Below are 21654 nucleotides of genomic sequence, written 5' to 3'. Positions count from 1 at the left end.
TGAGAATGGGCAAAGCTGGGATCCTAGAAGAGAAATGAGGTTCTCCAGTACAGGCACGCGAGATATTAGGGGAGGTAATTTGATAACTTCAGGTCATCAGAGCAAGCGTTGGATTTATCCCATTGGAACTAGTCCTGATTGCGCCTGGCTCTGGTAACCTGCAGCTTTCTGGTAAATCCTAAGCCGACACGCGGCAACTTTGTGATGATGTATGACTTCCCTTTTGTTTCCCCCAGCAACCGCCGCCATACAAACACACACATTCATCTTTCCAAGTCACCGATCCCCGAGACACTGCTGCCCAAAGCCCGTTGTCAAGGAAGATGAATAGAAATAGTCCACACGCACAGAACTTCCTTCTTAGCATCCGCTGGCTTTGCAGGCTCCGGGCCCAGCGCTTCAGTATTTGGAGTGGAACTGCTGGGTTAGGCACAGTGGTGAATGGCGTTCACGCTGATGAAAGAAGGCCGATAAGCAGAGGCCCTCGGGGGACGTGTCCAGGGGCCAGTTCTGTTCAATAGCTTTGGAATTGATGCTGCAGAAGGGGTAATAGGGAAGGTCTGTCCTCATAGGATCTGCAGTAGAGTGGGCACCCCTAGGGTAGCACAGATAGAGGAGCGGTTATTGTACTTAGCATGAAGACAAAATGCCAAAAAAGTGCAGAGTCAGGCGTTTGAGAGTGAGGCAGCGATGTGCACTAATCAGGAGGGAAACTTCTTTCCCTGTCCCCGGAGGCCACAGCTCCGTCTCCCTTTACTAGTGCTGGGTGCCACCCTCCTCCAGGACAACCACGGCTGCCTGCTCCTGCTTGGTGACCATGCTGCAGCTTTGGTTCCTTCCTCCTTGCCAGCGACTCTCTGGCCCATGGGCTCATTTCTACTTTACGTCTCTCTTCTTTGCCGATGACTCCAGCACCCATCTCTCACCTTTTTCTACTACTATTTATCACTTCTAAAGCACTACTAGGCAGTGGCACATGTACCGCTGTACAAACACAGACAAGAGATAGCGCCCCTGCCCTCTGGAGCTTACTGTCTAATCGAGACAAACAAGTGTCGATGAGAGGCGTATTTATTATAGAAAAATGGTTAGAATTTAAAAGCAGCCTCAGAAAGATGAGTTTTTAGACCGGGCTTTAATATGGCCAGAGAAGGTGCATGATGCACCAACTCAGGACGTTTGTTCCAGGCATACGGCACGGTGAGGTGGAAAGCAAGGAGTCAGGAGCTGCCAGTGGAGGAGAAGGGCTTGATGAACACAGTGCACAAAGAAGAGGCGAGGAGAGAAGACAGGTCATGAGGAGATGCAGACTGAATGCAGTTGTAGATGAGTAAAGAGAAACTTGAACTGTATGCGGAAGCAGGCGGAGAACATCAGTGATTGGGGGGGGGGGGGGTGCAGAATTCAGCACAAATTAGTGCTCCCAGCAAAAGAGAGAAAACAGAACTCAGTGGATTGAGCGTGACTGACCAGCCTGGGCTTGAGTGTTCACAGAGGAGCAGATAATGCAGACATGGGGAAGAAAAGCCAGGGAAGCCCTCAAAGTCTCACCAGTCATTCTCCCCAACCCCAGCTCACTCCCACCAGGCTCCTAGCCACCCATCCCCAACAGTCTCTCCCCTATCTCACCGTCACCTCTCCCAACCCCTCTCCCTCAACACCTGTTTTCTCACAATCTCCTCCTTACTTCCTCTGTGTCTCTCATTCATCCCCTCCTGCATGGGGCATATTTTTTTATTTTATAATTGCAGTGGGGGGAGGGCGGGGTGGGAGTTATTATCCCTCTGCCTGTTCCTCCTCATCCTGCTTTAGCCAATCCCCCCCCCCAGGGTTGGTTTATCCATCGCTGCTTCCCACCTTCACCCTCTCTTCTTTGGCAGGCTCCGCTCATCTCTCACTTTGTGATTCCTCTTCCTCTATAGGCTTGGATAAGTTCTCCTTAAGCCCATGTACCTTTTTTTTTTGTTTGTTTTAACTGTCCCCATCTCCCCCTTTGCTGCAGTGCTTCTCCCGGCCCTCACGGATTCCAGGCCAGATCCTATCCCAAGTCTGCAGAATTTCATGCACCTGCATGGCCGAGCCCTGGTACCTCCCCAGCTCCGAGGCCTGAGCTACACGTGATGCCTGGAAACCCCACAGATAACTGCTGTCTCCTGAAAGCTATAACAGGGTTGTGTTTGTGAACATGGAGAATGGTGTTCTTCTTCATTCCCCCTCAATTCAAGCTCTGCCCACAGCCCCTTTCACTATTGGAAGGCATTTAACTGTTGTGTCCCTATCAAAATGAGTTCCCAAATTAGTTCCTCTGATGACTGAATCTCCCAGCAGCAGCTTTTGTTTATGACATTTGATCATGTTGTAGGGTTTCTGGGTAGACTTGATGACTATGACCCTTACAGAGATCATTTCGGATTCTATTGCTGGGGCTTCTTCATTAACCAATGCAGAAAATGCATTATATAATTTATATAATTTCTCTTAGCATTTCACTGTCCGTCTCACAATCTTGACCAGGTGGATGGTAGTATACTCCTATCACTGTAGTCTTCCCTGATACACAAGGGATTTCTACCCATAAAGATTCAATTTTGTATTTAGTCTCATGCAGGATGTTTATCCTGTTGGACTCTATGCCATCCCGGACATAAAGCGCCACACCGCCTCCCGGGTGCTCCTCTCTGTCATTGCGATATAATTTGTACCCCGGTATAGCACTGTCCCATTGGTTATCCTCTTTCCACCATGTCTCTGAGATGCCAATTAAGTCTATGTCATCATTTACTGCTATACATTCTAATTCTCCCATCTTACTTCTTAGACTTCTGGCATTAGCGTACAAACATTTCAAAGTTTGTTTTTTGTTTGTATTTTCATTCTGCTTTTTAATTCATAGGGATAAGTTAGAATTTTTTAGCTCAGGTGAGTTTTTAATTACAGGCATTTGGACTACTTTTCTTATTATTGGAACCTCACTGTTGGGATGCCCTAATTCTAATGCATCATTAGTATCCTTTGAAGATATCTCTCTCCGAACCATGCGCTGCTGAGCGACTGTCGGCTTTCCCCTTTGTTCTAGTTTAAAAGCTGCTCTATCTCCTTTTTAAAGGTTAGCGCCAGCAGTCTGGTTCCACCCTGGTTAAGGTGGAGCCCATCCCTTCGGAAGAGTCTCCCCCTTCCCCAAAAGGTTCCCCAGTTCCTTACAAAGCTGAATCCCTCTTCCTTGCACCATCGTCTCATCCATGCATTGAGACTCCGGAGCTCTGCCTGCGCGTGGAACAGGGAGCATTTCAGAGAATGCTACCCTGGAGGTTCTGGATTTAAGCTTTCTACCTAAGAGCCTAAATTTGGCTTCCAGAACCTCCCTCCCACATTTTCCTATGTCGTTGGTGCCCACATGTACCATGACAGCCGGCTCCTCCCCAGCACTGTCTAAAATCCTATCTAGGTGACGCGTGAGGTTCGCTACCTTTGCACCAGGTAGGCAAGTTACCAGGCGATCCTCACGCCCACCAGCCACCCAGCTATCTACATTCCTAATAATCGAATCACCAACTATGACGGCCGACCTAACCCTTCCCTCCTGGACAGTAGGCCTTGGAGACATATCCTTGGTGCGAAAGGACAATGCATTACTTGGAGAGCAGGTCCTTGCTACAGGATCCTTACCTGCTGCACCTGGTTGGTGCTCTCCCATCATGAGACCTTCTTCCTCCAAGGAAGCACCAGGGCTGCCAGTCTGAAGTTGGGACTTGGCTACTATGTCCCTGAAGGTCTCATCTATATACCTCTCTATCTGCCTCAGCTCCTCCAGGTCTGCCACTCTAGCCTCCAGAGATCGGACTCGTTCTCTGAGAGCCAGGAGCTCTTTGCATCGCATGCACATGTACAACATCTCACCGGTGGGTAAAAAAAATCATACTTGTGACACTCTATGCAAAAGACTGGGAAGCCCCCCTCTTGCCATTGGACTGCTGCCTTCATCTCAAATTTGTTCAGTTCCTAGTTAAGTTTTAGGCTGCTGTGGGAGTAGGAATGTGTCTAATTAGTGTCCTTTAAATGTATTAGTGAATTCACTATATGTCTGGTACTGGCCTTCAGGGGAATGGTTAAACTCTCAATAAGGTGTGGGGAATTCGTGAAGTTAGAAGGCAGATTGTTTTTTGTTTTTTTTAATGTGAAAGTGGTACCTGCCTATAAATTAAAGGATGAGTTAGGGGTGGGTGGGTGGCACCAGGTATGGCCTGTTTATATGTCGCAGAATTTGAAGAATATGGGCATCCATCTACTTTTTGGCATATCATCATTGTATGGTGTTTGATATATTGATGATATTCTTTTTCATCTGGTCCAACACAATAGAAGAATTGGAAAATTTCATCCATTGGTTAAACCAGCACTTCTCAACCAGTGTGTCGCCAAGCACCGGCAGGTGTGTCGCGTGCTCCCGGTCTCTCCCGCTGCTCTTCTTCCCTGCTGCCGTTGCCACTAGGCTATCAGTACGTTCAAGCCCAGTGGGAACGGCAGCGGTGGTAGAAGCAGCACTTGCACCTGCGGCTGGCCTTTTCTTCTTCCCGCCCCCCCCCCCAATGACCCGGAACAGGAAGTGGTGCGCGGGAAGGAGAAAGAGCTGTGTTATGTGGAAAAATAGCAGCAGCATCGGCCCCCGAGCAATCGAAGCAGATGGTAATCTGGAAAGGAGACAGCAGCATGAGCCTCCCGCGGCCGATAGGATTCTTCCTTCTTGGCCTGCGGGGGCTGGAAGAGGAGACTGCTGCAGCTACCATTTGTGCTGGGGGGGGGAGAGGAAGTGAGTGAGAGAAAGAGAAGCAGCCAGCCTGTGTGTGATTGAGAGAAACTGGTCAGAGAGCTGATGTGTGTGTATGTATATGTGAGAGACAATGAAAGTGACTGCTCAGGGAGATGACTGTGTATGTGTGAGAGAGAGAAAAAGCATGTGAGTGAGAAATCTGGGTATGTGAGAGAAAGCATGGGCGTAAGAAGCCGTGTGTGTGTGCGTGCATATGAGAGAAAGCATGGGAGTGAGAAGCCTGTGTGTGTGTGCATACATGAGAGAGAGAGACTGGTTGGTAAGGTGACGGTATGTGTGAGAGAAAGAGACTGGTGTGTGTGTGAATGTGAGAGAAAGAATGTGATTCAGGGAATGAGAAGCCTGAGCATGTGGAGAGCGAGCATGGAAATGAGAGAGAGACTGGTGTGTGTGTGTGTGTGTGTAACAGAGAGAAAGTGATTATGGGAATGAGAAGCCTGTGCATGTGAAGAGAGTGAGCATGGGAGTGAGAAACCTGGGTGTGTGTGAGACACAGCATGGGAGGGAGAAGCCTGTGTATCTGAAAGAGAACAAGGGAGTGGGAAGCCTGTGTATGCATGAGATTAGGTGACTGGTGTGTGTGTGTGTGAGAGAGAGAGAGAGAGAAAGTGATTATGGGACTGAGAAGCCTGTGCATGTGAAGAGAGTGAGCATGGGAGTGAGAAACCTGGGTGTGTGTGAGGCACTGCATGGGAGTGAGAAGCCTGTATATCTGAAAGAGAACATGGGAGTGGGAAGCGTGTGTGTGTGTGTGTGTGTATATGCATGAGAGAGGTCAGGTGACTGGTGTGTGTGTGTGAGAAAGAAAATGAATATGGGAATGAGAAGCCTGTGCATGTGGAGAGAACAAGCATGGGAGTGAGTGTGTGTGAGACAGAGAAAGTAATTATTGGAGAAATTACTTACCTGATAATTTTGTTTTCCTTAGTGTAGACAGATGGACTCAGGACCAATGGGTACTCCTGTTAGCAGTTGGAGACAGATCAGATTTCAATCTGACGTCAGCCCCTAGTACATATACCCCTGCAGGAAGTGCAGCTCCTCAGTATTCTTCCTTGCAAAGCATTGTGGATATATGTGTGACTGACTGATTAACTTAATATGATTAACTTAGATAACTTTTGTTAGAACGTTAAAAACTTGATTAACTTGAACTGGTTGGTTGACTATAGCTGGAGGCCACCAGTGTGCCCAACCGGAAAGCGTCGACACCCGGCAGGGTGGATGCCCTAGGGAAATGAAAGCATGGCTTACCCTTGATTCGTTGAAGGCCCATGTATAACGGCAGCAGAGGGTGGGCTGCTGAGTCCATCTGTCTACACTAAGGAAAACGAAATTATCAGGTAAGTAATTTCTCCATTTCCTAGCGTGTAGCAGATGGACTCAGGACCAATGGGATGTATAAAAGCTACTCCTGAACTGAGTGGGAGGTTGCCCGTAGTCCATTTAGGATTGCTCTTGCAAATGCTGTGTCCTCCCGAGCCTGAACATCCAGACGGTAGAATCTGGAGAAGGTATGGATGGAGGACCACATTGCCGCCCTGCAGATCTCGCAGGTGACAGCATTCTAGTTTCTGCCCAGGAAACCGCCTGGGCTCTGGTGGAATGGGCCTTGACCTGTAGAGGTGGTGGTTTTCCCGCTTCTACGTAGGCCGCCTTGATGATTTCCTTGATCCAGCGGGCAATGGTTGCTCGCGAGGCCGCTTCCCCTTGCCTCTTCCCGCTGTGAAGGACGAAAAGGTGGTCTGTCTTTCGTACTGGTTCCGACATTTCCAGATATCTGGATAGGAGTCTGCCGATGTCGAGATGGCACAGACTACGGGCTATTGAGCCTGGAAGTAGAAGGAGTTTGAGTTGCTGTTACTGAGATGACACCAAAACTAGAATATATTTTTTGTAGGGTGAGTTGTATGGGGAATGTCATAATTCTGCTTTACATCCATTATTGTGGGTCAGGGGGGTTCCTGTGGATGCAAACTGTACTTTTACATCTAGCCCCGTGACAATCATGGGTCAGTGTGTCACGCATGTGAGAACCATCTGTCAGGTGTGTCCAGACAGAAAAAAGGTTGAGAACCACTGGGTTAAACCACTGTGATTCTAATCTAGAATTCTCTGTTCACTATAATAATCATCAAATTGCATTCTTAGATTTACTAGTTAAAATTGAGAACGAGACAGTGGTCTCCACCTTCTATAGGAAACTAATGGATAAAAAAATGTGCTTCTCCATCAATCTAGTTTTCAACCTAAGTCCTAAACAGAATATTCCTGTTGGTCAATTCCGGTGTCTGAGAAGAATGTTACTCCATTCAAGAATATAAAAAAACAAGCTCAGAAGTTGTCCAATCATTTTTTTGGATCAGGGGTACTTCTCACAAATGCATATGGAAAGCTTACAAAAGAGCACTTTATGCAAACCGGGAGAATCTGTTGCAAAATACTGAACCGGACCCTTTGCATGGTATGCACTATCCCCTTCTCAAACAGGGCCAACATGATTAAAACCATTATTCGCAAACATTGGCACATATTAGCAAATGTGGGTCCCTTTAATGAGCCTTCAATTTTTGCATTTAGAAAGAACAAAAATCTATGTAAATTTTTTGGTATCCTCTATCCTGCCATTTGACAAAGCACAGTTACAAAATGGCAATCATTCTGCATGTGGACACTGCGCTGTCTGTGCCCACTCTTTAAATATTTCTGTCTTTAGGCACCCAAATCTATCAAAACCGTACATTTTTCCTGGTATTTCTGACTGTCAAACAAATCAAGTTATTTAATAGAAACATAGAAATGACGGCAGAAGACGACCAAACGGCCCATCCAGTCTGCCCAGCAAGCTTTCGCACTTTTTTTTTGTCTCTCACATACTTATCTGTTTCTCTTGGCTCTTAGTAACCTTTTTTATTCTATTTCCCCTTCCACCCCCGCCATTAATGTAGAGAGCAGTGTTGGAACTGCATCTAAGTGAAATATCAAGCTTAATTAGTTAGGGATATTAACCACCACAATAAGCAAGCTACACCCATGCTTATCTGTTTATCCAGACTATGTAATTCAGTCCTTGTTGATTGTTGCCTGAATATAGATCCACCTTTCTTCATTCCCCCTGCCGCTGAAGCAGAGAGCTATGCTGGCTATGCATTGAAAGTGAAGTATTAGCTTATTTGGTTTGGGGTAGCAACCGCTGTAACAAGCAAGCTACCCCCCGCTTTTTTGTGAATGCAAATCCTTTTTTCCACATTTCCTCATTGCCGCTGAAGCTTAGAGCAATGTTGGAGTCGCATTAACCGTGTGTATGTTTATTGAATAAGGGTATTATCCCAGGTAGTAGCCATCGTTCCCGTGAGCCACCCACTCTTCATTCACATCCTCTAGACTTTATGGATCCATAGAGGATTATATTTATGCTATAATTTGCCCTTGCCAATTTACATACATAGGGCAGACAAAAAGACAGATATACATGTGGATCACTGAGCACAAAAGTTGTATTCGTACGTCTAGGACACAGGTGCCCTTAGCAGAACACCGGCAGACATGTAAAACAGTCCATCGAGGATTTGAAATGCTTTGTCATTACTCAGCTGAGAACATATAGGGGAGGCAACATCTCTAAGATTATGAAACAGAGGGACAGCTTTTGATATTTCAGAGGCACACAATGCGCCCGAGGGGACTCAATCGAGAGAGTGAATGAAGAGCATTCTTTGTAGCCTCGTCCGAGCATGCGCAGCCGCGAAGAACTGTAGAAAGGGCATTGCGCGTGCACAGCGTTTGTCTGCTCCTTCCAGTTATCGATGCCGCCGGTTCCTGTAAGGATAAGTTAGAGACACAGCCGCGCCAGGTATCTGCATGGTTTTCTCTTCTATAGGATTTTAAACGTTTTAGTCAAAGTTCAACGTTTTACAAACTGCACACACGTATAAACCATACTCTCCAGCAAAGGTTCACTTTTAGAACCCCTTTCTAGGTTCATAGATTTCTTTCTAGCACCTTTCGTCGGGATTCAGCCGTCATACATTAGGGACTCACAACAAATCATTCAATTTCTGGATACCTTTCAAGAAGATACTGCTCATTTTTTATTAGTAACCCTCGATGTGGAAGCTTTATACACTTCAATCCCACAGGATGAGATGTTATTGATTGCAGAGAGTTTTTTTGAGCAACGATCACGCCCACATAGGATTCCATCTAGTTTTTTTGACAGCCTTATTAGACATAGCCTTAACAAAAAATGTTTTCGCATTTGAAGGTGTTTTTTACCAGCAGATTTGCGGTACTGCCATGGGAGCGACCATGGCGCCGGACTTAGCGAATCTTTACATGGCTGTATTTGAAGATAATTGGATTTACAATAACAACCCCTTTTCTCAATATATAAAAACATGGAAAAGGTACATCGATGACATACTACTATTCTGGACAGGCCCTATCTCCGGCTTTCAAGGATTTTTGAATTGGTTAAATACTCGCAATCCTCATCTTCATTTCACATCAGAGATTAATACCACGATGATTAATTTTCTGGACATAAAAATTTTTTAAAAACCCTATGGTTTTGAGACTACAATGTATAGGAAAGACATAGCATCTAATACTTTTCTTCATTTTACAAGTGCACATCCACGGTCCCTAAAAGAAAATTTACCAGTGAGCCAATTTTTTAGGTTACGGAGACTATGCACAACCCAAAATGAGTTTCACCAGCAAGCTACAGTTTTGACAAATCGGTTTATCAAGAGAGGTTACCCTTCACGCTGTGTTAAACGTGCTTACACGCGTGCTAAATTCACAAACAGGGATTGGTTATTTATACCACAGATGTCGGAATCAACAGCTTCATTGACTTACGTGTTGCCATTTTCATCAATGACTGCGGTCATGAAAAGGATCGTCTATCAAAATTGGCATTTACTGCAGATCCATAATGAATTCCAGGATACCCCTCGGTTTGCACTCTCTAGAGGTTCTAATTGTAAAGATCTATTAGTACATTCTGACTCTATGGTTCCACAGCCAGTGGTTCAAATAGGAACACATTCATCCTGTGGAACATGTACAGTTTGTCAAGTAATGATTGATACATCATCTTTACATTTTACCAGAATTAATTTTACTCATATTTTGAGGCAATTTACAGATTGTCGTTCCACAGGACTGATCTATTTAATACAGTGCCCATGCAATTTGTGGTACACGTGGGCAAGACTCAGCGAGCATTGAAAACTCGATTAATTGAACACCGGTCCTGCATTTCCACAGAGAGGTTATCTGCCCCATTAGTAACCCATTGCCTCCAATACCAGCACAATTTTGACAGTTTAAAAGTCTGCGTACTAGAACAGCCTTCTCCTAGCTGGCGGGGAGGAGATTTCAACAATCGTTTATTACGAGCTGAACAACGGTGGATTCATCGTCTGGATACAGTGGAACCTAGAGGACTGAATTCAGCATTGGAGTTTCAAGTTTTTCTGTGAAATTCTCTTCTTTATTTTTATTTTTGATTGGGTGAAGTAACAAAAAATATTTCTTTCTGATTGGTTGAAACAACAGCGTCAGGACAGCCTAACATTGTTGATACGTTACTACAGTAACACACCGTCATCGAGACGGAACGTTACACGTCACCACGTTCACAAAAAACGCGGGCTTTTTAAAGGGTCAATGACTCAGGGTTTGTTCTGTCCCGTTCTAAAGAAATTCACTTGAGAGACTGCACTGTCCGGGATGAAGGTTTGCGTTTGCTGGCAATGCCCGAAGCTAAGTATAACATGTTATTAATACTACTTTTGACATATGTTTTTTCTTTTTAAAAAACAGCATCTGTTCTGAAATTATTGAAATTTGATTAAATTCGTCTCCTGAAGAAGCGATTTCTCTTCGCGAAACACCGGCCGTTGTCGGGCTGTATTCTTCATCTTACATCAAGAACAGATGATATTATCAAAGTTTAAGCATTTATTGAAATATTGACTTTTCAAACTTGAAAAAATCACGCCGCAAGTGACGAGTAGTCCGGACGGCAAGTGATCCCTACTGCTGTCGTCTGGCTTGCTGATGCGGCTTCTATCACATAAAAATATATATTATAATGATCTAATTTAAATCAGTAGTAGCACTTTGGGTATACACAGTTTTAAAAGATTGGAGTGATTGTCTTTTTTGGTTATTTCGTATTGACAGTAATAAGACACAATACGGTTCTTTTTTAATACGTTAGCTTATTCATTGGTGACTCGTCGTGGGGCTTTCCCCCGAATGAGAAGATGAGAAATCAAGAACCACCAAATAAATATGCACCAGGAAGTAAACCGGGCAGAGACTGGGTGGGCCCTACGGTCCTCATTTGCTGTCATATTTATCTTTCTACAGAGATTAATTCAAGGTTGCAAGAAATGGGAATCTGAAACAGACTGTTCCACCACAGTGCGGATGTACGGATCGCGGTGATGGGCTTGGCCCATCGTACTGCCGAGGTCTCCGTCGTTTCAGTTTGCACCAGGGATGTAACGGACCATGGATCCACCAGGACACGCAACTCCTCGGCCCTGCAGCCTTCAGGGCTCCACTTAAAAACAACTAAGAGAGGAAAGATGACAAGAAATGCAGAACAAAGAACAAATAATGCAGGGGAGACATGGAAGCAGTTGAAATTCCTGACTGTGGCTATAATATACTAAAACAGCCAAGCACACTGGCCCCCAACGTCTCCTAAAGCAGGCGTGGACACCTTGTGCCAGTCACGCCAACGCTGGTGCTCTTCGGCAGCCTGGAGGGTGCAGTCGCAGTGCCACCATTTATTGGGATTTTGGTGTTCAGACACGTGAAGTATGAATGCAGTGCAAACAACTGAAGAGCAGACTCGGGGAAAGAGCGTGTCCATAACAAAGAAAAGAGTGCACACTTTTTATTCTCCCAAAGAGCACAAAACCGTAAGAAATAAAATACATTTAAGACAAGGAAAAAAAATTTAAAATAAGAGAGGAAACAATTGGGCTGAAAGGCAGCCATGCTGGGAATAAAAGAAAGCAAAATCTATCTGTTCCGGAAAGGGGACCTCAGCGCTGATTTTGCATCCCTCAAGCACCAGAAGTCTGTGTGCTGCAGATGTCCCGGAGCTGCCATCCTGGGGTACTTTTGTTGTGCAGCATGCATTCATACTTTTTGTTGTGCAGCATGCGTTCAAACAAACCAGGCTGAAGAGTTCTCCTGGAGAAGGAGCAGCAAAGTTTTTACTCCACCAGATAATACTCCCCCCCCCCGTCTCCTCGGGGCAGTGAGCGCCAGCTCTAGCTCCAGGGCCCCAGTCTCACTGTAAAAGCTTTCAGGGAGCAGGGTGGGGCAGGAGGAGCAGGTCTGTGAAGGACGCCGACAGAGGTAGGACAGAGAAGTGTTACTCGCTCCTCAAACTCCTGGTTCTGAAGCACTCGTTCCAATTCCAGGCCAGCGTGACACCCAAAACCCAGCTAGAAAATGATCCCAGGGAGAACGGCTCCCAGGCCCCGGGCTCACAAGCGGTGCTGTGCCGAGCTTTTGTTTGTACCGCAGTGCACCCACGTGCGCCCAAACTCCAGCCCGAGCAACATCTCACTCCTCGCCGCTGCCGGCTGCGTCCTGATCCGGCTCTTGGCTCGCTGGTGCTCCGGGCTCTGGCTCGGCAGGCAGGAGCCGCGTGCTGTGCTCCAGGGCCTCCGCCACCCCGTCGATGGTCCAGCGCTCCTCCCGCAGCGCGTGCTCCTCCAGGGTGAAGGGTCCCTGCTGAGTGCGGGTCAGCTCCTTCATGCAGGCACAGGAAGACAGCTCTAGGGGGAGAACGTAAGAAAGCAAATCAATCAATCAGCCCTCAGAGCTACAGCACCTTTTACCGGCACGACTTTCCACCAACAGCCGCTGCCCAGAGAGGGAGATGGGGGTCCTGATCAGGCTATAAAGTAAGGTGACTGCAGAACTCAGCCGAGGTAACGTCGGTCACATCACTGCAAGCACAGCCTGGAAATCCCGCTCTTTCCCCTCCAGCCCCTCCCCGCATGCGTTCAAACACTTCTGTGGTGGTGAGAGAGAGCTCAGAGAGTTTATCAGGTGGTGGCAACTCGAATTATTTCTAGACTCAGTCTTGGAGGGAAAAATTATTTGGATAACTCTGGAAAATAGCCTCTCCCAGCCCTGCCCACATATTATTTTGGGGGTCAATTACTTAAATGACATCAATCCTTTTGAAAGCAAATTAAAGAAAAACGCCTTGTTTTCAACAGGGTCCCAGAGACACATGGTCACACGCACAGAATCAGGGACAGAGCCTGGGATTAGAACTGAAACACAGGGAGATAAAGTGACCTGCCCAGGGTAAAACGCACAGAGTCAGAGCCTGGGATTAGAACTGAAGCACAGGGAGAAAGTGACTTGCCTGGGGGTCACACACACATATATATACAGTCAGGGACAGAACTTGGAATTAGAAATGAAGCACAGGGAGGTAAAGCGACCTGCCCCTGGTCAATCACTCACTCACCCACTCACACACACACAGTGACAGACCCTAGGATTAGAACTGAAACACAGGGAGATAAAGTGATCTGCCCAGGGTAACACGCACAGAGTCAGAGCCTGGGATTGGAACTGAAGCACAGGGAGAAAGTGACTTGCCTGGGGGTCACACACACATATATATACAGTCAGGGACAGAACTTGGAATTAGAAATGAAGCACAGGGAGGTAAAGCGACCTGCCCCTGGTCAATCACTCACTCACCCACTCACACACACACAGTGACAGACCCTAGGATTAGAACTGAAACACAGGGAGATAAAGTGATCTGCCCAGGGTAACACGCACAGAGTCAGAGCCTGGGATTGGAACTGAAGCACAGGGAGAAAGTGACTTGCCTGGGGGTCACACACACATATATATACAGTCAGGGACAGAACTTGGAATTAGAAATGAAGCACAGGGAGGTTAAAGCGACCTGCCCCTGGTCAATCACTCACTCACCCACTCACACACACACAGTGACAGACCCTAGGATTAGAACTGAAACACAGGGAGATAAAGTGATCTGCCCAGGGTAACACGCACAGAGTCAGAGCCTGGGATTGGAACTGAAGCACAGGGAGAAGAAGTGACTTGCCTGGGGGTCACACACACATATATATACAGTCAGGGACAGAACTTGGAATTAGAAATGAAGCACAGGGAGGTAAAGCGACCTGCCCCTGGTCAATCACTCACTCACCCACTCACACACACACAGTGACAGACCCTAGGATTAGAACTGAAACACAGGGAGATAAAGTGATCTGCCCAGGGTAACACGCACAGAGTCAGAGCCTGGGATTGGAACTGAAGCACAGGGAGATAAAGTGACCTGCCTAAGATAGATGATTCCTAAAGGAAAATTGATTCTTACCTGCTACTTTTTGTTCCTGAAGTACCACAGATCAGTCTAGACTCCTGAGTTTTGCATCCCTACCAGCAGATGGAGACAGAGAAAGTTTCACTGACACTGCTACATAACCACATGTGCTACTTGCAGTTCCTCAGTACTGATCTGTACCCAAGCTTAAAAACAACAAAATTCTCCAAACCATTTTCTTTTTTTAAACAAGTCTGTATTCCATACCCAGAAACTAGAACAAGTGGACAACTCTCCACCTCCACAGATCAGGCAGATTTTGGACTGATTTGTGTTACTCCAGGAATGAAAATAAGCAGTTAAGAATCAATTTTCCTTTCCCTGTACGTACCCAAATCAGTCCAGACTCCTGGGATGTACCAAAGGTCCCTACATAGGGTGGGACCTGGAGAGTTCTCACCAAAAGACCAGGATGCAGGATCCACCACATCCAAACGATAGTGTCTTGCCAAAGTATGCAGCGACTTCCAAGTCGCCACTCTGCAAATTTCCTGATGTGACACTAGCTGAGCCTCTACCCACAAGGCCGCCTGAGAGCAAGTAGAATAGGCCCGCAAACCTTCAGGAACTAGATGACCCTTAGCTAGGTATGTCGACCCAATGGCCTCCTTGAGCCACCGCACAATAGTAGTCTTAGATGCCTGAGAATCTCTTTTCGAACCGTTCCACAAAACAAAGAGGTAATCCAACCTCCTAAAGTCTTTTGATATCCTGAAATATATCAACAACGCTCTCCGCATTTCCAAAACCTTAAGCTCCCTCGCATGAGGTGCGGAAAAATCCAACACAGAAAAAAACTGGAAGTTCCACAGTTTGAATCACATGAAACGCCGCTACCACCTTAGATAAAAAAAGAAGGAACAGTCCACGACACTCTAGAGTCCGAAATTTGAAGGAATGGATCATGGCAAGACAAAGCCTATAATTGAGAAATTCTCCTAATGGAACATATGGCCACCAGGAAAACAACCTTAAGAGTCAAATCTTTAACAGTCACTCTCCTGAGTGGTTCGAAAGGCACCTCACACAAACCCCTGAGGATGAGATTAAGATTCTAGGATGGACAAACTTTCCTTATCAGCGGACGCAAATTCTTTGTCCCCCGGAGACAAATGAACCACATCTGGATGAGCGGAAAGAGAGAAACCCTCTACTTTCCCCCAAAGACAACCAAAAGCAGCCACCTGGACCCTAAGAGAATCCAAAGACAAACCCTTGACCAGACCCTCTTGAAGAAAAGACAAGATATGAGACATTGTAGACTTTAGAGCTTGCACCCCATTAGTGATACACTAGGACTTGAAAAGCTTCCAGACCCTCACATACAAAAGAGAAGTAGACCTTCTCCTGGCCTGCAACAGCGAAGCAATAACCGCTTTGGGGTATCCCCTGCATCTCAATCGCTGCCTTTCAAAAGCCATGCCACTAGACAAAGTGAGTAGCCTGGTTAGAAAAAATGGGGCCCTGACGAAGAAGGCCAGTTAGTGACAAAAGCACAGCAGACTGTCCATGATCAACTTGACTAGATCTGTGAACCACAGCCAACATGGCCTCTCTGAAGCCACCAAAATTACTTTGCCTGGATGTCTCCCTATCCGCCGCAACACCTTGTCCACTAGAGGCCAAGGAGAAAACACGTAAAGCAGAACTTCCCGAGGCAAAGGTACCACCAAAGCATAGATGCTTTCGGCCCCATGATCTCTCCTTCGACTGAAAAACCGAGGCATCTTGGCATTCTGGTGAGTCACTATTAGATCCACGTGGGGACAGCCCCACCTCTCATGAATGAGCTGCATCACCATTTCTGACAGCTCCCACTCTCCCGGATCTAACAATCTGCGACTCAAAAAATCCACTTCCACAAAACATTTAGTTTACAGGTATATATTGCTGCTCGTTGTGAATTGGCGAGGGCATGGAAGCAGCTTGATCCTCCGTCTCTAGAGGCTGTGATCCACAGGCTCCACTCACACTATCGAATGGCATACTTCACTGCTGTGAAACATGCCAGGGTAGCAGCTTTCCATAAAATATGAGACCCGATGAAGGTGTGGCTAAAAGGACACAGCTCAATAGGCTAAATGGAGCATTGTTTTGTTTTCAATTGTTCCATCTATTCCAGGATATTCTCACAGACCTTCAGCTTCTAGGTTGTGGTATTGCTCACTTTGGCCTCATTACATGATATCGAATTTATTTTACTCTGTATAGGTACATTGATAACGAATGGAGAGTCGGGGATGGGATCTAATGGATAAGTTGCATATGTTATTTACAAAATGTTTGACCAATAATGTTTATGTGGTATTGTTTGTCTCTACAAAGTCATGCTATGCCGTTTTATGGTCAATAAAACTTTATAAATTAAAAAAAAAAATCCACAAGTAACACGAAATGCACTGCTCTGATCTCTAACAGATTGATAGACCAAGAAGCCTCCATTGTGGACTAGCAGCCTTGAGTTGACTGCTGCTGAAAAACTGCCTCCCAACCAGACAGACTGGCATCAGTAGTAAGAATCACTCACTGGAACCTCCAGCTCCACACCACAAACCAGACTGGAACTCAGAAGCCAGCAAGAAAGGCTGTCCGTGCCAACACCCTTGAATGGCAAGGGAAGGTGAAACTCCTTCAAAAGCAGATTCCATTGAAACAAAAGAGCTATGCAGGGGCCTCATATGTGCAATTACCCACGGCACTAACTCCAGGGTCGAAGTCATCGAACCTAGTATTTCCAAATAATCCCAGGCTTGGGCATCAGCAACCCCAACAAAATCGACAAATTTGCCCCTGCAGCTTCTGAACACGCTCCTCCGTGAGAAACACCTTGCCCCTCTGAGTGCCCCTCTGAGTGTCGAACCGAGCTCCAAGATACTCCAGGGACTGCGACGGAACCAAGTGACTCTTTGCCAAATTTACTACCCAGCCAAGCAACTCAAGTGTGCTGATCATCTTCTAAACCAACTGATGACAAAGGTCCTCAGACTTTGCCCTGATAAGACAGTCGTCCAGATAGGAGTGCACCAGAACTCGTTCCTGATGCAAAGCCACCACCACCACAACTTTGGTGAAGGTGTGTGGCGCCGTGGCCAAATTGAAGGGAAGAGCATGAAACTGAAAATGCTGACCCAGTACAATGAATCGCAGAAACTGTTGATGGTCTGGATTGATTGGTATGGGCTGATACGCCTCTGTCAAGTCTAGAGAAGCCAGAATCTCACCTTTGTGAACTGCTGCTACAACTGCCCTTTTTAAGTTCAGAATCATCCAAAAGGTGCCTTCCTTCTTTGGAAAGATAAAGTAAATGAAGTACCTTCCCGTGCCTCGCTCCTTGCAGGGAACCGGAATTACCGCCCCTGGCTTCCACAACCGGTCCAGCATTTCTTGAAACACAAGTTGCATGTCTAAAGGCCCGCAAGGGGAAACTAGAAACGAATTCCAGACTGGCCAAGCACATTCTAAGGTGTAGCCATCTCTTACTACACAGAGGACCCACTGATCCTGGGTAATTTTGGCCCACTTCCCATAAAACCGTGCCAAGCAACCTTCTCCAACGGAATAATGGAGTGGACCAGCCTTGCCTCACTGCAAGGACTTAGCCCCAGCTGTGCTACCTGTGGTGTCCCAGAAGGGTCTCCGACCTTCTCGTAAGGACTGATCCCAAGACCGGCCCGGAAGAAAGAATTGCTTCTATGGACCTGGAGCTCCCCTTGCCGGGCGAGACCTCCTACTATCCCAAAAGTGGGAACAAGCCTGAAAAAACTTCTTGCCCTTAGGCTTATTCTCAGGCAAACTGTGCACCTTATTTTCACCCAGATTCTTCATCAACTGCTCCAGGTCCTCACCAAACAAGAGTTGGCCTTTGAAAAGACCAACTCAACTAAGACTAGGACGACACATCCACTGACTAATTATGCAACCATAACAACCTTCTGGTCGATACTGCCAGAACCGTAATCCTAGACAAGAACCTTACTAGATCATAGAGAGCACCCGCCCCATAAGCCACTGCCACCTCTAAATGTTCAACCTTAATTGCCTCCTCGCCAGATTTTGACTGGGCCTCCTGGAGCTGCTGCACCCATTGCAGTTAAGCCCGCTGCATAAAACTGGAACAAATGGTCACTCGTAAACTCAAAGCCAACACACTTCAAAAGTCTTTTTGAGATGCACCTCCAGCTTATGACCTTGAACATCCTTCAACACAGCGGACCCCACAACCGGAACATTCATCTGCATGGTAACAACCTATACTGCCGCATCAACCTTAGGAAGGAAAAGAAGGTCCAATGTCTGCTCAGGCAAAAGATAAAGCTTCGCCATAGCCCTCCCTATCCTCAAGCATCAGGAGTATCCCCATTCTCAGTCCACCAGCTTTTTCACCGACTTATAAGGAAAGGCTTTCGCTGGACCCTACAGCCCATCCAGGACCGGATCAACCCCTTCCAGATCAGAGTCCTCCTGCAGATCCTTGACCCAGAGCTCCTCCAGAACCTGAGGAATCAACAGCCCTAGCTCCTCCTTGCGAAAAAGCTGGACCACCTTAGGGGTCATCACCCTTGGAAACTGGAACCTCCTCAGGATCATCCTCCGGAATCATACCGACTGCATCCAGGTCAACCTCCAGGTCATGCGCTGGAGGTACCTCCAGAGCCTCGGAGTCATCTAAACCATCAACTGTGACTTCTCAAGACAAGAGACGGACCCAACATATGCTGGACTAAAGAAGATCACTTTCTCAGAGACTGAACTGGTCTGGAACCTACAGCCAGACTCTCAGAAGCTCGGGCCCAGGTCCCCAGACCAGATGTAACCGCCTCCTGCTGAGCCAAATAGGCCTCATGCAACAGCAACACAAAAACTGAGGAGAAAGGGCTGGGAATGCCAGGCAAAGGCCGAGAAGAACCAGCGATAGGCAGAATGGGAGTACCTTTCCCATCTGCCACTCCGCCCCCCACTCCTCCCCGAAGTCTGAGCAAGTTGGGAAACCTCGGAGGGAAATCCACCTTCCCCTTCCATCGGTGCAGCACAGGCCACATGAGCTTTCAAAATGGCCGTCGTTCCTGCACCAACGACAACAGGGTCCTTGACCCAGTATAAACCCCACCGCAAGAGGAATGGGGCAGGCGACAGCCTCTTCTTTTTCGCAGCTCTCAGACCATCGGACATCCCCATACCTCCAGAACATCCAGAGCACATGCCGACACAGTTAAGTCGTGACTGCGCTGAGCCGCATGCGTGACAAACTGATCCGTGCACCATCACCATGACGGCAGGAAGCTTACCTATGTAACGAACAAGCCGACTGATGCTACAAACCGCAACTCTAAACTCCCCAAAACAACAAAAGCAGAAAACCGACCATGATAACCTACTCAGGTTTCCTACCTTATTTCTTTTTTTACTCAATACTTTATCACTTCCTAGGCTGGAACACAGAGTTGCCAAAAATAAAAGGGACAGCCAGAAAAACCAGCTATCCTGAGCCTGCGGCTGCCTCAGCAGCCTTGTGAAGGTGAGGTATCTGGACCACCAGATTTACACCCCACGGACGCAAGAAGCAAGCATACAAAAGGCTCACCTATCCCCAAGCTCGTCCACCTCCACCAAACAGATGTTCCCCCAGGACCCAAAAACCCCTGAGATGAAGGCTCGTAACCCCAATTTAGTCTCCTGACTGCAGATTTGCAGGTTTTGCACCATGTACCATCTGCTGGAGACAGAGATATTCTGAGGAACAGCAGGTGGCACACGTGGTTATGTAGCCGTGTCAGTTAAACTTTCTCTGTCTCCATGAGCTGGCAGGGATGCAAAACCCAGGAGCCTGGACTGATTTGCATTCGTACAGGGAATCAGAGTTTATCAAATAGGAAGACGACACACTTCAGACCTGTGGCATTTTCAGCACTACAACCTACACAACCTACTGACTGCTTCCCATCCCCACCTCTGTCAGGGACAGGGACCTTGTTTTTTGTAGGACATGTTGCATGCAATGTCCAATCCTCAGGGACATCAATCTGCATGGGTTTTCAGGATATCCCTAATGAAAATAGATGACATAGATCTGCATATAGCTGAAGCAGTATGAATGCAACTACCTCTCATGTATGGTTATTAAGGATGACCTGAAAATTAAGTGGAATAGTGTCTATGAGTTCTGCAGGTTGTCTATCTTTATGTACATAACAGATTTATGTACCTGTCGTACTTACACTCGGGGGTCCCCAAACATTTTCCTCAAGGGCTGCAACCCAGCTGGGTTTTCAGGATTTCTATAATGAATATGCATGAGGAGTACCTGAATACAATGGAAGCAATGCCTACAAATGTATCTCATGCATATTTATTGTGGAAATCCTGAAATCCCAACTGGGTTGTGGCCCTCAAGGACAGAGTTTGGGGACTTCTAATGAATACTAATGGCAGTCTATGAACAATAATAAGGTTGTGCTCACCTTTGCCAATGTCATTCACCAGGCTACGAACGTAGAAACCGCCTCCGCACTCCACATCTGGGAAGGGAAACAGAAGAGATGCCCTTCGGTGACAGCCCTTGGAAATGCATGCAGATACGTGCCCAGTTCAAAGGCAGAAAGCATTCGCAGGTTATGTCGGAAATTATTCACCCTCTAACATGAGCTGGGGAGACTGCAAAGGAGGGACACGCAAGTCCCAACACTGTATTCTCCTTCATAGTACCATTGCGAGCCCTGCCACAGAGACTAACACTGCTAGCACTTCTGCCTTGCCTACCTGTCAGTTTTGAGCTTTCCTCTATATATTTTGCTACTGCAGGTCATTCTGCCACTGAGTCGCATCTTGTGGCTGGGAGCTGCTGACCCTTGCTTGCCCAGTGTTGCCCTGCCTGCTGATGAAGTCAATAGCTGCTTGAATAAGTCTCCTGCGCCAACACCAGAGATGTTGTGCACCGGATGGGCGTGTGCACAAAAGAGCACAACGAAGGAGCTCCTTTGTGTGCTCCTTCATGCACATTCTGTGCCTCTATGCGTAACAGCATTGGCTTTTGGTAGTATGGAAATACTAGAATCAATTCCTGTCATCCTAGGTTAAGGCTGCTATGGTGGCCTCTTGCCCAAACAAAACTTTTCAGAGGGCAAGCTGACCTCCGGCCACTTTGGTGACAACTGTGAGAACTTGGACGTGGTATCAAGCTAATTTTTTTTTATATATTGATTAATGCACAATCTGTTAGAAAGAAAATCCCAGTTCTAACCGACCTTTCAAAATTAAAGAGTCTTGATATCTGTATTACCAAGTCTTGGCTTAATTTTGACATTTAATTTCGGGCGCTGCCCTTTGGCCTGGCCACCACCCACAGAACATTTTCCAAGATTATGGGGGTCAGAGCAACAGTGTTGAGAAAAGAGGAAATCCTGGTGTA

The 21654-nt window shown here is 46.8% G+C and overlaps 1 protein-coding gene across 2 annotated transcripts in view; it reads right to left on the bottom strand.

Annotated features, from left to right (window-relative positions):
- Positions 1–11732: 11732 nt before the first annotated feature.
- TRUB1 (TruB pseudouridine synthase family member 1) overlaps positions 11733–21654 on the bottom strand; it is a 148138-nt gene continuing 138216 nt past the window's right edge. For both annotated transcript variants that reach the window (XM_029610470.1, XM_029610471.1), the window contains exons 7-8: positions 20708–20764; positions 11733–12642 (exon numbers count right to left, since the gene is read on the bottom strand). In XM_029610470.1, coding sequence (XP_029466330.1) covers positions 12428–12642; positions 20708–20764 — 272 coding nt within the window. In that variant the 3' untranslated portion in view covers positions 11733–12427. The remainder of the gene's footprint in view (positions 12643–20707; positions 20765–21654) is intronic.

This window comes from Rhinatrema bivittatum, chromosome 7 (genome assembly GCF_901001135.1).
Source record: "Rhinatrema bivittatum chromosome 7, aRhiBiv1.1, whole genome shotgun sequence".
Lineage (NCBI taxonomy): Eukaryota > Metazoa > Chordata > Amphibia > Gymnophiona > Rhinatrematidae > Rhinatrema > Rhinatrema bivittatum.
Note: the sequence above shows the minus strand (reverse complement) of the source record. Positions and strands in the feature narration are given on the sequence as shown.